The sequence below is a fragment of the Gavia stellata genome, chromosome 2 (genome assembly GCF_030936135.1).
Source record: "Gavia stellata isolate bGavSte3 chromosome 2, bGavSte3.hap2, whole genome shotgun sequence".
NCBI classification, from domain to species: Eukaryota; Metazoa; Chordata; class Aves; order Gaviiformes; family Gaviidae; genus Gavia; species Gavia stellata.
In genome coordinates this window covers 31,508,517-31,525,136 of record NC_082595.1, presented here as the reverse complement: position 1 = coordinate 31,525,136, position 16,620 = coordinate 31,508,517, and the positions used below count along the sequence as shown (strand labels likewise).

The following is a 16,620-nucleotide window of genomic DNA, read 5'->3' as shown; positions in this document are numbered from 1 at the left end:
TCATCAACTCTCAGCGGTGTGATATCTGTTGTTGGATAGTGATGGACTGGTGATACTTGCTGCAGCATGGCATCCTGGAGATCGTCCATGTCTTGTCTACTACACTCTGATAACAGTAGAAGATAAAGGCTACCAGATGTCTGATGATGTTGTTGTGGAGGTGACACAGTATAATCCATCTTTTCAGGTATGCAAATGAAGGCTCTGAAACTGAGTTAAAGCACAGTGTTTCGGAATATTCCTGTACATAAATCAGCTAGCAGACTTTTGTCTAAAGGAAAATCAAGGTATCTGTCTTAAGGTTGTAATTGGAAGTATGTATTCATAGTATTCTGAGGAAAATGTGTACTAGCATCTTATAATAATAGTAACCCTATGTCGTGGTTTAACCCCAGCCGGCAACTAAGCACCACAAAGCCGCTCTCTCACTACCCCCCTGCCCCAGCAGGATGGGGGAGAGAATCGGAAAAGTAAAATGAGAAAGCTCGTGCGTTGAGATAAGAACAGTTTAATAAATTAAATGAAATAAAATGAAATAATAATAACAATGATAATAAAAATTGTAATGAAAAGGAAAATAACAACAAAAAAAAACCCCTAAGATAGACAAGTGATGCAAATGAATACAATTGCTCACCACCCTCCTATCGATGCCCAGCCTGTCCCCAGGCAGCAGTCTCCTGGCCAGCTTTCTTCCTAGTTTATATACTGAGCATGACATCATGGAATATCCCTTTGGTCAGTTGGGGTCAGCTGTCCTGGCTGTGTCCCCTCCCAACTTCTTGTGCACCCCAGCCTACTTACTTACTGGTGGGGTGGTGTGAGAAGCAGAAAAGGCCTTGACTCTGTGTAAGCACTGCTCAGCGATAACTAAAACCTTTCTGTGTTACCAACACTGTTTTCAGCACAAATCCAAAACTCAGCCCCATACTAGCTACTATGAAGAAAAGTAACTCTATCCCAGCCAAAACCAGCACACTGTATCTAAAGTTCATGCTATACATTTTAAAGAATAACATTAAAAAATCCTCAAAAATAGAAGTCTGTTCATTACTGATTTATTTTAATTTTGTCCTGTCTGTGAAAGTTTATACAGAGTAATTTTATGGTATACTCATGCAATCCGTTTAGAACAGATCTCAGACTCCGTTGAGACTCTTGTAGCAGCACAAGGAATTAAGAGACCTGTATTTTGGTCCTTGCTAGACAGCTGGCTTGCTGGGAGGGGAGGACACATTGGTTGTCCTTAGTGTACCTCATTTGTGCTGCCTCTTCTGGAAGCATAAACTTGGGCATTAACTTTCTTTTGGTAAATTTCTTCCACTCTTTCCCCTTTCCCCCCTGCCTGTAATAGCATCTTGAAATTTAATCTTGAAATGGAAGGAGAGTGTGAAAACTGTAGAATAATTGATCTGTTTATGTATCTCTCTATGTGAAATTAGCAAGAATTTAATATATATGGAAGGAAAAAAACCCCAGGATCTTAAGTTTTAGGGCAAATTAAAAGTGGTTTTGTTTGGTTTTTGAGTTTATAAGTTATATATGTATCTTCTTATTAAAAAATGTAAAAATTTCAGGCAACTCAGATCAGCCTTTAAAATGTTATATGTTTGTTTAAGGTTTTGATTATATATGTGATATTGTTCATATGTAATGCTTTCAGTCAGAAGAGGAAGTGTTGTGCTGTCTGGTAGTCCCAGATTACTTCAGCCATGCTGCTTACCTCTATAAGGAAGATGAAGTGTTTGCTTGTTCCACTGGAACTGGAAGAATTTCTTTACCACAGGAGAAAATCATATTTGGTATACAAGGTAAAGTGCGGGGTGGGGGGGATCACATTTCATTGATACTTTGTAATTGAATGTTTTTATAATATTTAGATTTCTTGGAGAGCAGAATCATATTTATGCTCCTTTTTATTAAATCTTTCAAGTTGGGGTTTTTTCATGAGTGTATGGAAAAAGTGCTGACATGACATCCAGTATTGTTATTTCTTACTCTACAGTATTTCGGATGAAAATGAAGTAGATCCCCACTGGTATCTGAAAGGGGTGGGGGTTTTGTCTGTGGATTGTCTTGCCTTGTTTTTTTCTTCCAACGTTTACTGTGGGTTTTTTATTTCTTTTTTTTCTTGACATTAACTTTGTGTTAAGGCTCAGCCTAAAATTCGTACTAGGTGCTTTTGTCAGACATCTCTTAAGTATGTCATTCTTGACTTTCAGAGGTGTTTTCAAGTAGGATGTGCACATAGGTAGAATTTGAACCACCTGAATCTTTTTTTTTTTCTTTTTTTTTTAAACTTGCAGTATCTGGAAATCTGCATCTTGAGTAGCTAATAGTATCCACAATTTCTGTAAGTCAGGTGCAGTTGACAATTACTGTTGGTTGGTTCATGACAAAATTTAATAATTGTCTATGAAACTGGTACATTTTGTTCTTAAATTAAAGTGGCATTTCTGTGCTATTTTTCTTTTTCTTTTTTTTTTTTTTTCTTTCCTCTCCCCTCGTCTTAGGAGATAGCATTTTAGGAGCAGGTTCCTGTACTAGCCTCCCCATCTTCTTTACCAAAAAAAGTGGACTTATCACCATCTTGTCCAGGGAAAACATTTCTGTGCTTCCTGAGGACCTTGAAGATTCCCTGTCCTCTTCTGTTGCTGGACCAAGAAGTGAGGTAATGGTTGTTTGCTTGGCTGGTTGAAAACTGAGGGTAGAAATAAAATGTTTTTCTGGCAGTTTTGAATTTTCACTGTGGAAATCCTAGCTTGTTTGAGTTTTAAAAGGTTTTATTTTTTTAAATAGAGACTTAAACCCTTGTAATGGTGGAAGTTCTCAAAATCCAAGAGATTTTACATCTGCCAGTTTGGGTAACTTTTGTTTTCCTTTGTTTTGAAGTTGAGATTTCTATGAAATTTTTATTTTATTTCACATAAATGTATTACTGTATGTCACTAGGACTGATATAACACTACTGCAGAGACTCAGACTTTGTTCTCACTTTTTGATCAGGATGGTTTCTTCAGTCTTGTGCCTGTTCCGTTATACATATAAGAGACACTTTTATCACGCTGTGAAAAGCTTGGCAGCTAAGCTGAGAAGGGCTATATAGTGGCTAAAACACTACAAACAGCTATATACTGTTTCTACTCTGTTACATTTTTTTTTTAATATAGTCTTATAAAAATGTTTATTTTTATTGATATTTTGTGCAATGTGCACTTATTAAGCTCTTACTTATATCAAACACGTTTTGTTTAAAATGTATGTGCCTTGGAGATGTCCCTGGAGTGGGAGGGAATAACAGAAAAGTTGTTACAATATAAGTTAGAGAATATTTCTATGGGGTAATAGTGAGTTTCAATCCTTATTCCAATTAAATCACCTTTTAAATCAGTTAATAACTAGTATTTTAGTGGAGGACCTTGGTGATGATTGCTCACATGGAACTATGTTTTTCTTACTGAACTAATCTCTAGTTAGATTTGTCTGCACTTATATTGTTTTTGTGATTGATAGTACTCATTAATAACTTTCAAATTCTGTCAAAAATGTTGGGTTTGAATGTTTTAAATATTTAAAATTACCATAAAAAGTTTGACTGGTGAAATAAGTTATATTTAAATGCTTGAGGTCAAACCACTGTGTGACTTTCATTGTAAAGTATCTTATGGGCTTATGTTTGGTTTAATAAACACAACTGCTTCCAGGTGGCATTTTTATTTTAAATCTGTGTTGTTGCCACTTAGAAAAATTGTTTTCAATTCATAATGAAGATTGATATTTGTCTTTCAGCTGAAGTTTTTACTTTGCATTTTCAGAGTCCTGCGTTTGACACAACCAGTAGGCTAGAAATTATAGCTCAAGAAGATAAGACTAAATTACTGAAAGCTGCTTTTCTACAGTACTGCAGGTAGAAATTGCACTTGATTTTTGAGGCTTTGTTTGTTTGCTATTCTTGAAGGCACTTTGATATTTGAGTAAGAGATTGTCGTGGTAAATACACTCTTGTGCTGTTTTAATTAAAGCTATTTTAATGACACATGCACATCTTTATTAGGAAAGTGTTAGATACATCTTGAGCTAGTGAAGTTATATTTGCTAAAAGGAGCAGACTTCTGTAATCTCAATGACTTTTTGCTTACTCTGCATAAATTCTGTGACGTTACATTACTGCCAGTGAAAAACTTTAAACTTTGTTATTTTGACTTCATTATTCTTTTAGTAAGTAGTGTTTTGTTGTTAAAAAACATTCTTTCCTTTTCTTCCTCTTTTATTTGCATAGCTGTTTTCAGTAGTAGTTTCGAATATGTTTAATTACTATTTATGCAGCCATGAAGAATAACTAGCATGGCAGATTCTGAGGCAAGATGATAGCTCTTTTTTAGATTGACTGGTATGGGGAGAATGGGAGTGGAAGGAAATACACTGTTAGTCAAACTATCCTGATTAAAGCAACCTGACTGTTGGGAGGCATGCAATGCCTCTGAAAGGTTTGATGTTGAGATGAGTGATGTAAACAAAGGAGGGAGAGATAAGATAAACAGAGCGTAGACTTAGTTTAATTATATTTAGAGGGTATTGTTTTCAATATATAATCATTAAAAAAACCCCAACAACCCACAAACCCTCTTAGGACTAATCTTGAAGAGTCTTAAAATTGGAAAGAACAGATTTAAGATAACAGGAAGAAGATTATGAAGGGAATTAGGCACATATAATAAAGGATATCAAGATGAGATCTGTAAACATGCACAGAATTTAGAAAGAAAATCTATGTGTATTCACAAGTGGCCATGTCAGTAAACAGAACTGCTGCTGCTGAAGATGGCTGTAGTCCTGAGGTGGATGGAGTAGCTAAGGTCTGAGAGCACAGATCATGAATATGAAAGTTGATGTCAATGAGGATGTGAACAAGGGGGTTGGAAACAGGGGCAGAAGAAGGTAGGAGGTAGTAAGGAAAACAATGTGAAACAGTATGAAAGTTTAATGTTATTTTGATTAAAATTTGGGTTATATTTATGAAACTAGAAGAAATCAATAATTTGGTGTGTATGGTATTGATTCATATTTTTTCCAGAAAATTAGTATGGTAAAGTGAATGGAGAAATCTTTCACAGAACAGATGTAGCAATGACCTGTCCAGATGGCCAAGTAGTTGATACAGAGCAAATAATGGAAGGTTGTTTAATAGAAGAATCGGTACATTCCATTTTTTTAAAGTATAGTTTGCTTTAGTAAACCTTTGTGCCATTTCTGGATGCACTGCTGTTTTTTATTTCATAGAATCATAGAATCGTTTAGGTTGGAAAAGATACTTAAGATCATCAAGTCCAACCGTAAACCTAACCCTGCTAAGTCCACCACTAAACCATGTCCCCAAGTGCCTCATCCACACATCTTTTAAATACATTCAGGGATGGTGACTCAGCTGCCTCCCTGGACAGCCTGTTCCAATGCCTGACAACCTTTTCAGTGAAAAAGATTTTCCTAATATCCAATCTAAACCTCCCCTGACGCAACTTGAGGCCATTTCCTCTTGTCCTATCACTTGTCACTTGGGAGAAGAGACCAGCACCCACCATTTCAAGATATCTTGGTCATATAAACATTCAAGCTGAAAGTCTAATGAAAAATATTTCCAAAATCAGATAACATATTGGAATCACAGTATCCCTTCTCAGTTGGAATACTATATTTTTTAGTCACAAAATAAATCAGTGCTTTTTGTGAATATTGCATATTTCTTACATAGAGCTCTTCAGTACAACTTCATATGTTGGAGGTTTAAGCATTTGGATGCTTCTTACTCTTTTACTTATTGACCTGAATAGAATAGGATTCTCTGAAATTATAGGAAATAAGAATAATGCATTATATTTGCTGAAGCATTTTCCTAAGAGCTTTTATTCTGTTGCTATTTGTGGGAGGATTACATGTACTCTTGAGAGGATTTTAAAGCAAGCAATAGAAATTTGGTGACTTAGCTACCAGAGACATCCAGACTTAGCTCTGTATGATGATTCTTTTCACTTAATAATAGGAATAATAAAAAGTGACTTGAAATACTTCCTGGCTTGTGCTTTATTGTTTTATAGATTGTGCAGCCTACTTGCTTTAAAAGAATTGGAATACCTTTTATCCATAGAATCAGAATACCTTTGATCCATAATTAGTTCAAAGATAGCCCGAACAATGCTTGATGTTTATAGTCTAAAGCGCTTTACAAAAAGCATATCAGAAAATCCTACTAACTGAGTGGTTCTTGTTCCTATAATCCTATCTATTGTTTTTATTTCACATACTTTGGATTTCTTTTATTTCAGGAAAGACATAGTCAATGCACAAAGTATGGTAGTTGAGCTCTTTCCAAGTAATGCAGATCTGGATTCTGATGCTGAAATGGATAGGGCAGTGACTCAGATCAGTGTGGATTTAATGGATGATTACCCTGCCTCTGATCCAAGATGGGCTGAATCTGTACCTGAAGGTAAACATAATGGTGTGGGGTTTTTTTGTTGAGGTTTTTGGTGTTGGTTGTTCTGGGGTTTTTTGGTGAAAAACTGTCTGTAGTACTCTAGATAAAATTACAATTTAAGCTTTGCAAAAAAGGCATAGGTGTCCCTTGCCCTCTTCCACAACTAGATATATTTCCAGAAAGGATGAAAGATGCATCCTATGAGACCGCTCGATAAACTTGCGGTCTACTGCGGTTCGTTCTTGATTTCATATCATAAACACAAACAGGAAAGAAAATGTTTGAGAAGGGTACTTTATGCAAGGAACAGGTGGTGTCACTTTAGTGTTTCCATGATTGCTTGGATAGATCTGAATAATTTTCTGCAAATAGATAAGATTAGACAAAGAGTTTATTTGCTCATGCTTAGCCCTTTGTCAGCATGGCAGCCAAGCTTCTGGTGGGCTTAGATCCTGGGTAGGGAGTGAGCTCATATCCCTCTGGGGCATTGGTATTTATGTCTGTCTAAAAGAGGACTAGAGAAATTTATTTTGGAGTATTTGTTGTACATAAAGGATTAAAGCAGACACGTTTTCAGCAAGAAACTTCTTTGTTCATGCTTCCCTGTCTCTTATGAACAGTGTTAATTTGAAACTGTCCCCAGGACTCTAGGTAGCAGTTGCCAGTTACTGAGCAGAGACTTAGTTTGAAAGTTCATGTAATAAATAGTTACAGATGGCTGATGCTTCCTGCTGTTGTTTCTGCGTGGTAGCCAGTTAGAAATTGTTAGGCATCAGCTCCTTATTATTTTCTGAATCAACTTTATTTTTAATTCGGCGGCTTATCTACATTTATTCCTGGCTAAAGCAAGAAGTGAAAATTGATAGCTTCTTGGAAATAGTCTTGCTAATTTTTCTCATAGTGATAGTTCTTCTGAGTTTTTGTATCTTGGTAGTCTTTTGGTTTAAAACACACTTAGAATATACAAAAAATTCTGAAATGGGAAAATAACTTGGGCTCTGGAGAACTCTGCTGAGGTGAGATACTTGTGAGGATACTCATGGAGGAAGCTTCCATCATCCTTACTGACTCCTTTAAGGACCTCATTGTCCTGACAGAAATGTTAGCTGGCTTCTCAGATGCAAGCTCATTTGAGGAAGAAGAGAAGTAGAGCAGTGCTGGGCAACCCCTCTGTTATGCGGTAGAATTGTGCAGGAAACGCAGAGTCAATTAGGACTGAATGCCTGTTAACACTTTATTTTGTAGTAGCTGTGGTCTAGGGCGTAACAAATTTAGCAATAGGTAGTCCACAATGAAGATAGAAATTCGAATCTGAATCTTACTAATACTTTAATAGTGAGCTGCTATTTTAGCAGCATAATGAATTGAGTGCTTCAGAATAGTTGTACTGAACTAAAGATACTTGATTTCTTCTAAAGGCTTTACTTCAGCTATGATTGAGTTCAGAAACCGCATTAAAAATAGCATGGTAGGCAATATGTAAACGTGTGTGCGTATATTTTAAAAAGTACTAGTGCAGTAACACTATAGAAATTTATAGAAATATGTTTACCTCAGAGGCAAAAAAAATAGTTATCAAAGAAATAGCAAGATACCAAGTGCTCTAAGATTCTTCTCTTTTTAGAAGCAGCTGGTTTCAGCAACACGTCTCTCATTCTTCTTCATCAGCTAGAGGATAAGACAAAAGCACATTCCTTCTTCATTGAGTTTCTTCATCAGGTAAAATTCTACTGTTCTTTTGGTATCAGCACACAAAGTAGAGTAGTATTTTGTCTTAAAGTAATTCTTCTAGAACACTGTTTAAAGTGCGTGTGGTGTGTGTGTTTGTTTTTTAATAAAAGGTTGGTGTATTTGAACGCCTGGGCAGTTTTCCAGTACGAGGGATGCTGATGGCAACTCGATTGTTGCTCTGTGAACACGCAGAGAAACTAGCAGCAGCTATTGTTCTCAAGAATCACCACTCCAGGCTGCCTGATCTAGTGAATGCTGCTATACTGATCGCATTAAACAAAAGGGAGTGTGACATTCCACCAAGTCTTACCCCTGCAGATGTGTTCTTTCGAGAGGTAAGGAACCTTTTATTTCTGAGTCATTGTATAGTATCGCAGGTAGTAAAAGTTGCAATGCTTTAATGTATACTTTGAAACTTTTCCCTTTAAAAATCAATTCAACTTTACACAATTTCCCTTTAAATAGGGTTGGTGTGGTAGTATTTTCCTCACTTCAGTGTACATACTTTTTTTTATGTCAGCAGCAATTCTGACAAATTTCATGTAGCAAAAGTAAAGTTGTTATGATTTCTAACGAACCTACATGGATGAGCAATGAAAAAGACAAGTGAAATTCTCTGGCACATCATTTTCAAGGGGTGAACTGAAGAGTGTGAAGCTTTCCAGATAGGAGAGCTGCTTTGATGAGCTGTCCTGGGTGGAATTGTATCAATTCAGTGTCTCATAATTGTAATGATATAAAATGTATTTACAAGCTAACATTAGTGAATCTAAGCTAGTTCTCAGTTTATGCTGCAGTCCAGTCAAGCACCCAATCTTTATTTTTTTCTTCCTTCTTGAGAAGAACTATACACAAAACATTTATCTTAGGTAGTTTTTTCCTGTAGAGGATAGTAGTTGCTAATGGAGAAAAATAAATATAAAAGAAAATAGAAATAATAGTCTGCTATTTTAAAGCAGGTATGTTATCCAGTATACTTTACCTAACAGGTTCTAATGCCAAATGTTTCAGTATGATATAGAGCAATATACTTAATGAAAGTTTATGGAGTTGCCTTCAAAAAAGAGGATTTTTTTTTTTCTCTTCCAGATTCATGACAAGAATTGCCTTATTTCTGCAATTCTGAGTATTGTATGAAATATAAGCTGGTGATTTCATTATCCATTTGAGTAGTTGATACCTTTTAATATTTTTGGCTATTGATGTGGTTTCTACTGATATTTATATAACTTGGCTTTCAGGTATCAGCTGGTAATGGATATGTTTGTGCTCAGAGCAATTTTTCTTTCTACCTTTAAGGTGTCCCAGATAGATTCCATCTTTGAATGCTTACTAGAAGAGGAGGAACAAATCCTGAAAGATATGCCTATTGAATCAATTGAGTGGGCCCAGATAGTTGTCGATGTGAACAACATCATTAAGGTATAGAACTGCATTAATGAAAATGTTTGTGGGAGGGGAAGGTAAATACTGAAGAGTTACTGATAGGAGAACAAAAGTGAATGCACTTTTCACATGTCCAAATACATTAGGAAAGACAAGATGGTCTCATGCAGAATTAGGGACATTCCCTTTCCTCCTGAGCCACTGCTAAAGGGAATTTGAGAAGTTGCAGCATTGTTGGAAGTTGTGAAAGCATGAGTATGTAGCAAAGAGTGAAGAACTTATGCTTGAGCACTGAGATTTTTGCTCAGAAAGTAGGTGCTCTTCTATACAACTGAGAAAGTGGTGTAGAAAGAAGGGGGATATTAAAAGAATATTTCAGAATTATAAAAAACAACATCTTTTATAATCTGCGTATATGCAGGTAGCCTTTAAAATACTTATGTCCTTGCCTTTAAATAGGACATGCTACAAGCTGCCTGTCAGTATCGTCAATCTAGAGCCTCTTTGTATAAAACAGGAGAGCTTCCGGAAAGAGAACCTGAATATATTCCGTGGACAGGTGAGAAATTATTCTTACTAGTTTATTAATTTTCTACCCTAAACAAAAATACTTTTTGTGAGTACATGAAACACAAGAACACAAGAATTTCAGTCTGACTGTTTAACTTACTGTTAAAAGCTGCTACAAGGTTGTCAGTAAGAATAGGAGAAGCTAAAGGTTTCATTTGGTGAACCATAGAATCGTTTAGGTTGGAAAAGACCTTTAAGATCTAAACCTCCCCTGATGCAACTTGAGGCCATTTCCTCTTGTCCTATCACTAGTCACTTGGGAGAAGAGACCGACACCCACCTCTCTGCATCCCCCTTTCAGGTAATTGTAGAGAGCAGTAAGGTCTCCCCTCAGGTTTCTCTTCTCCAGGCTAAACAACCCCAGTTCCCTCAGCCGCTCCTCATAAGACCTGTGCTCCAGACCCCTCACCAGCTTCGTTGCCCTTCTCTGGACATGCTCCAGCAACTCAATGATGTCCTTGTAGTGAGGAGCCCCAAACTGAACACAGTATTTGAGGTGCGGCCTCACCAGTGCCGAGTACAGGGGCACCATCACCTCCCTACTCCTGCTGGTCACACTGTTTCTGATACAGACCAGGATGCCGTTGGCCTTCTTGGCCACCTGGGCACACTGCTGGCTCATATTCAGCTGGCTGTCAATCAACACCCCCAGGTCCTTTTCCACCAGGCAGCTTTCCAGCCACTCGTCCCCAAGCCTGTAGCGTTGCATGGGGTTGTTGTGACCCAAGTGCAGGACCCGGCACTTGGCCTTGTTGAACCTCATCCAGTTGACCTTGGCCCATCAATCCAGCCTGTCCAGATCCCTCTGTAGAGCCTTCCTACCCTCAAGCAGATCACACTCCTCCCCAACTTGGTGTCACCTGTAAACTTACTGAGGGAGCACTCAATCCCCTCATCCAGATCATTGGTAAAGATATTAAACAAGACCGGCCCCAATACTGAGCCCTGGGGAACCCCACTTGTGACCAGCCGCCAACTGGATTTAATTCCATTCACCACAACCCTTTGGGTCTGGCCACCCAGCCAGTTTTTCACCCAGCGAAGAGTGCACCCATCCAAGCCATGAAATGAAATGAATGAATGAAATGAAGTGGAATGAATCAATGAACACTTATTTTGTCCAGTATTGATGATAATTCTTTAAAACTTGCATTGCAAATTTGACTACAAAAACAAAGTTTGGGAAACAAAGCTAACTTTTTTTTGTATGCATTGGTTCTGTTTGGCAGACCTATGGGATACATAACATTAAAGTGAATCATAAAATGTCATCTATAACTGTTTTAAAAGGACTGATGATTCTCCACTTAAGTGTTTTGTTTTGATGGTTTCATAACATGAAAAACTATCAGAACAAATGTTTGCAGAAGCAAGCACCTTCCAGTTGGTGCTTAAGCCTCCCTGTGGCCTCTGCGTACAAAACACACTTGTTTAGTGCTCCTAAGATAAAAATCTTTTGAAAAGCAGGACCCATGCAAGCTATTTTGGTGTATTACATCTTGATGACTACCTCCAAGTATTTAAATTAGGTTAACAGAAGTTGCCTTTTCCTCGTGTGTATTCTCTACCTTGCTTGCAGATTGTGCAAGTGATTCTTTTCTTCTGGAAAAATAGCTGGTATTGATAGTTGACAGTGTAGATCTCTGTAGTTCAGGAAGGTTTTGTTCTTTTTTGTTTACTACATTTTGGCCAAATTTAATATGTAAAGGTAGATGGGAGTATGTGTTTGTTTTGGGTTTTTTTTAATAGTATTGCTGTGATTTTTAAAATTACAATGTTTATTTGCTTTTTTCTATTTTTTCAATTATATGTAGTAATGTTTTTGTTATATTTCAGCATAGATTCCTGTGGTGATAGGATTATTGTTTTAATGTTCACCGTGTTGTTTTCCCAAGCATCTAGTGGCCTTCGTACAGCAATAATACGTCAGCATGGAATCATTCTGAAGATGGTGTATCCCCAGGTGGACAGTAACCTCCGTAGCATTGTGGCTGAACAGTTGGTGGCACTACTGGATTGTTTTCTAGATGGCTATGTTTCTCAGCTGAAATCTGTGGACCGCCCTGCTGATCAAGAGAGATACAGCAATGTGGAAATGGAATATGTGCAGAAAAGATCAGAACTCTTGTCTCCTCTCCGTAAGTACTGTCTGTCTTCCTTAATGCCAGGATTAAATGTTCCACTCGATGAGGAAATGATGCAAATCTGGTGGAGTAAATAGAATTCATCTATGTATGAATTCTATTTGTTCTACATGTTTGCCTTCAGAGAATAAATGACTGTTTTTATGATTTAATGGGATATTTGGATGCAATTCTGTAATCTGTTTTTATTTTCTAAGATTGCACCCATGCCCATACCTCTAATAAGACACGTTGCTGCTTGAATTTTTTTTGTTTGCTAACTTGTTACATTTTTCTGAGAGGAATTTATCTTGTGCCAGCTGGCTGAAAATAACCTATAAATGGATTTCTAAATGTTTATATTGTTGCTAGTTGACATAAATTTATATGCCTGAAAGTTTGTTTAGTGTTTATCAAGAAAAAGTTACTTTTCAAATCTTGATTATTTAACAATAATTATTTAACTTCCCCTTATTCAGTGGAAATAACTCTTGAGCAAATAAACTTTATAAGCTTACTAAAATGTAATTTTTTAGACTAAAAATGAATGCCATAAATAGAACAGTCTAATAATCACTGCCTTTTAACATTCTTTAACCTTAAGAAAAGTCTCTTAAGCTATCATTGTCAGTTTTACTGACATTCATGGGCTCTGTTAGCTTGTAAATACATTTTATATCATTACATTCAATCTAAAGTTAGTATTTCCTTACAAACAATTGTTTGTAACAACATGTTCTGCTAACTCTTATGTATTTGATTGAACCAAAATGAAAGATTTTTAATAATAGGATTTGTATTCAAAGTACGTTATCTTTACTTGTTCTATTTGTTATCAAAAGCCTTTGCCTGCTCCTTTGTCACTTTGCATAATGAGGATATTAAGTCATGGGTTGATTTCTCCCCCTCCCCCCCTCCCACCCCCCCCAAAAAAAAAAAAAAAAGCACAAATAGTAGATGCTGCTAATTTGCAGAGAAAATAGGATGTATACTGGCCATTTAGTATTCTAAACTTCTCTTCTTCCCTCTTGTATTGGGGGACAGAGGTGGAAGGTATGTGAGTTTGCCTGTGCACAGGGTATGGATGCAGTAAGGTGAATGTTTCTTTGTGTAATGTGTAAGTATCTCTGTGATGTAAACCCTTGAAACTTGTTTTCATTTTTTTGGTCTCTGCTCTCAGTCATCCAACAGCCAAAGATGAGCTTATTTGATATAACTTCTTTTTCTTCTTGGTTACTTAGTTTCCTTGGGACAGTATCAGATGGCAGCTGCTTTAGCAGAGAAGTACTGTGACTTTGATATCTTGGTGCAAATGTGTGAGCAGACAGACAATCAGGCCAGATTACAACGTTACATGAGTCAGTTTGCAGATCAGGTAACTCTTTTTTCTAAATCCTTTAAATAGTGTTTTATAATACGTTTGCACCTGAGGTGTTGCAAAGGTTATGATTTGGGTGGGGTGTGTCTGGGGTTTTTTTAATGCATATAATGTATTAATGCATTAATGTATGTGTATTTGCATACACATACGGAGGTAATGGGGAGAATTGGAGTCTGTATTCACTGTGCAGAACTCAATGGCATATTTTACCCTGAGACTGCAAAGCAATTCAGCAGAAATATGGGTGTTAGCTTTATGAGCAGTGGCTTTTTGTGCGACCTTTTTTGTGCCCCAAACACATCATCTCACTCTCAACATCTTTCGGCATTTTGTGACATGTTCACTGAGGCTCTGTAGTCAGTCTGCTGTTGTTTTATTGAACTAATGTAATATAAATTTAAGGATAATTTCCAAAAGAGAAGATGAGATTGTTAGACGTATAAATAGAAAAGTAGTTAAAAAGAGTAGGAAGATAGGGATGTTGCTGTGGTCTTTTTTTATTGTCCTGCCAGGTACTTGTTGGACAACTTTTCAATGTCTGTCAAAATCTGGTGTAAAAACCTCTAAGTGTGCCAAAAAATTGGAAAGCTTAAGGAAAAGGCAATAGAGACTACTTAAAGTGAGGAGGACTGGGACAAAAGTTTCCTTATTTGAGAGTTGGTGAGATCAATTTGTTTGGGTTTCTGCAACAACTATGGAAAGAGAAATCCTGCAGTCTACAAGTTTCCCAATACAGAGAGTACAGAAAGGTCATTTAGTAAGAACAAGAAAAAGTATAAATAACAGAAAGACATTACAGTAAATATTTTTAATAGTGAGGATTAAATACACATACTGCCAAAGAAGGAAGGGGGTAAATTCTCTATTTGTTCTCTTTAGTTGCCTTTTTTTTTTTAAAAAGGAAAAAAGTAACACTTTCTGAAAAAAAAAGTTACTTTAGCTAATGTAGAGCTGAATAGGTCAAGTCTAATGGATAGTATATCACACTGGTGGCCTCTTCAAACTTTATTTTTTAAATTGCAAACGCAGTTAAAATTCAGCATTATTCTAAAATTGCTCTGAAAAGATTAAGTTAAATCTCAAACGTAAACCCTGATTAGTTATGTCATGTTGAAGTTTTTGATGATAAAATAGGTGTTTTTTTAAAAAAACACATTAGTTTTTAACAATGACTGAGAGAAGTAAGGTTGTAGGTTCCATTGGAGATAGGAGGGAATGTTTCAAAAACAGTGACAGCAGAAGCAAACATATATGAAAGGAAGTAGTAAGCACAGAGTTCTGAGTGGGGGGAAAGGAACAGGTGAAAAATTAAGATTAGAATTGTAGGTGATGTGATATCTGTTTCCATTCTTGTGGGTTAACATGAACAGTCTACATTTGGCACTTAGTCACTTCCATTGAAGGATAAACCCGGCTGTGTGTATCAGCATCTCTTGCACAGTAGCTGATGAATTCTTTAAATGCTATTTCTATCAGAACTCTTAAGTTTTTTCATCAACAGTATGTTATTTTTTTGTGTGTGTGTCTTGTTTTGTTAACCAGGTTCTTACCATGATCTTACCATGTATTTTATGAAACATTTTGCCTTAGAAGACAAACAAGATGTTTAAGTGTAACTTTTAAAATCTACTCATATTCCTATTATCTTCAGAATTTTTCAGATTTCCTGTTTCGCTGGTATTTAGAAAAAGGAAAGCGAGGGAAGCTGTTATCTCAGCCTATTGCTCAGCACGGACAGCTGGCCAGTTTCTTGCAAGCTCATGAACATCTGAGCTGGTTACATGAAATCAATAGTCAGGATTTGCAAAAGGTAGGGTTTCTTAATACAACCAAACTGAAATATGATATGTTAAATGAGTCAAGTACATATTCAAGTAGGCAAATTATCTAGTTCTGTCTCTTCATCATCAAAAGACGACAGCTTATCTAGGTGACTTAAGGGAGGAGAGATGACGTGGATTATTAACAGAGTACCAAAAGCCTCCCTCCAGGCACCATCTGGTATATCATATAAGCCACTGCACCATGTAATGGAGATTAGGGCTGCTTTTCATCCCTTGTTGGTGACTAATATTTTGTATCAAGAAAGTTTTATGTGGCTACATGATCACCACTTTGGTGGAATTGGGAGTTTAGGGTGAATATTAATAGCATTATCAGATGATCCCGCAAGGGAAAAACTAAAGTTTAGATTTCAAAACTAACTATTTAAAGCAAAGGAATTTGGAGGTATCACAAAAGTAAAAAAGGTATTGATTACTTTAATCACTTTTATTCATAGTATAAAAGCAATATACTTTTCTTTAATAGCTAATGTGCATGTGGATAGGTTAATGTGACATTGTTTTTAAACTTGATTCTTTGTTGCCTTGTAGGCTGCCCAGTTATTCTTTCCCTACTTCCTGTTGGTCAGTCTTCCCTTCCTTCTGCTAGATTTATGAATGTATTTCACTTTAGCAAATAAACTAATTCAAATGACAAATGGCTTCTTTCAATCCATGTGCATATTTATTAAGCATGCAGAGCATGGAAACTTTTATCCTACTGCAAATTATAGGTTGATAATACTTTATGGCCCTTAAAAAAAAAACCCACACAAAACCCAAAAACAAACCAAGAAAAAACCCAGCCAACAACAACAAAAAATCCTGAAACCCCACCCTCAAAGTCTTGTAATATTCCACTTGTGTTGACTGAGGTTTTGTCTTCTATAGCAAAGCATTATGAAGAGGGGACAAGGATTCTAAAATATACAAGTAATTCAGTCTGGATAGTTTATTTCTGAGTAGGTGCTCAGAAATTTTCTGTTCCTTTCTCTGACAGACAAATAAATTCTTGCCTAAGTGTTTGGTTACTGCAGCAGTTATACATATAATGCTGTTTTTCAAATTCCTGAATTAACAAGTAAATCAATCCGTATGCAAAGTTGTCCTGTCAAAGCATATTTGCCTGGCTTT

General features: G+C 36.5%; 1 protein-coding gene across 1 annotated transcript in view; it reads left to right on the top strand.

Moving 5' to 3' along the window:
• NUP133 (nucleoporin 133) overlaps nucleotides 1-16,620 on the top strand; it is a 36,813-nt gene that overhangs the window by 10,466 nt on the left and 9,727 nt on the right. The window contains exons 9-20 of the mRNA XM_059833476.1: nucleotides 40-187; nucleotides 1,664-1,811; nucleotides 2,514-2,671; nucleotides 3,816-3,907; nucleotides 6,321-6,484; nucleotides 8,097-8,191; nucleotides 8,314-8,538; nucleotides 9,503-9,625; nucleotides 10,049-10,148; nucleotides 12,055-12,297; nucleotides 13,524-13,657; nucleotides 15,315-15,473. Coding sequence (XP_059689459.1) covers nucleotides 40-187; nucleotides 1,664-1,811; nucleotides 2,514-2,671; nucleotides 3,816-3,907; nucleotides 6,321-6,484; nucleotides 8,097-8,191; nucleotides 8,314-8,538; nucleotides 9,503-9,625; nucleotides 10,049-10,148; nucleotides 12,055-12,297; nucleotides 13,524-13,657; nucleotides 15,315-15,473 — 1,789 coding nt within the window. The remainder of the gene's footprint in view (nucleotides 1-39; nucleotides 188-1,663; nucleotides 1,812-2,513; nucleotides 2,672-3,815; nucleotides 3,908-6,320; nucleotides 6,485-8,096; nucleotides 8,192-8,313; nucleotides 8,539-9,502; nucleotides 9,626-10,048; nucleotides 10,149-12,054; nucleotides 12,298-13,523; nucleotides 13,658-15,314; nucleotides 15,474-16,620) is intronic.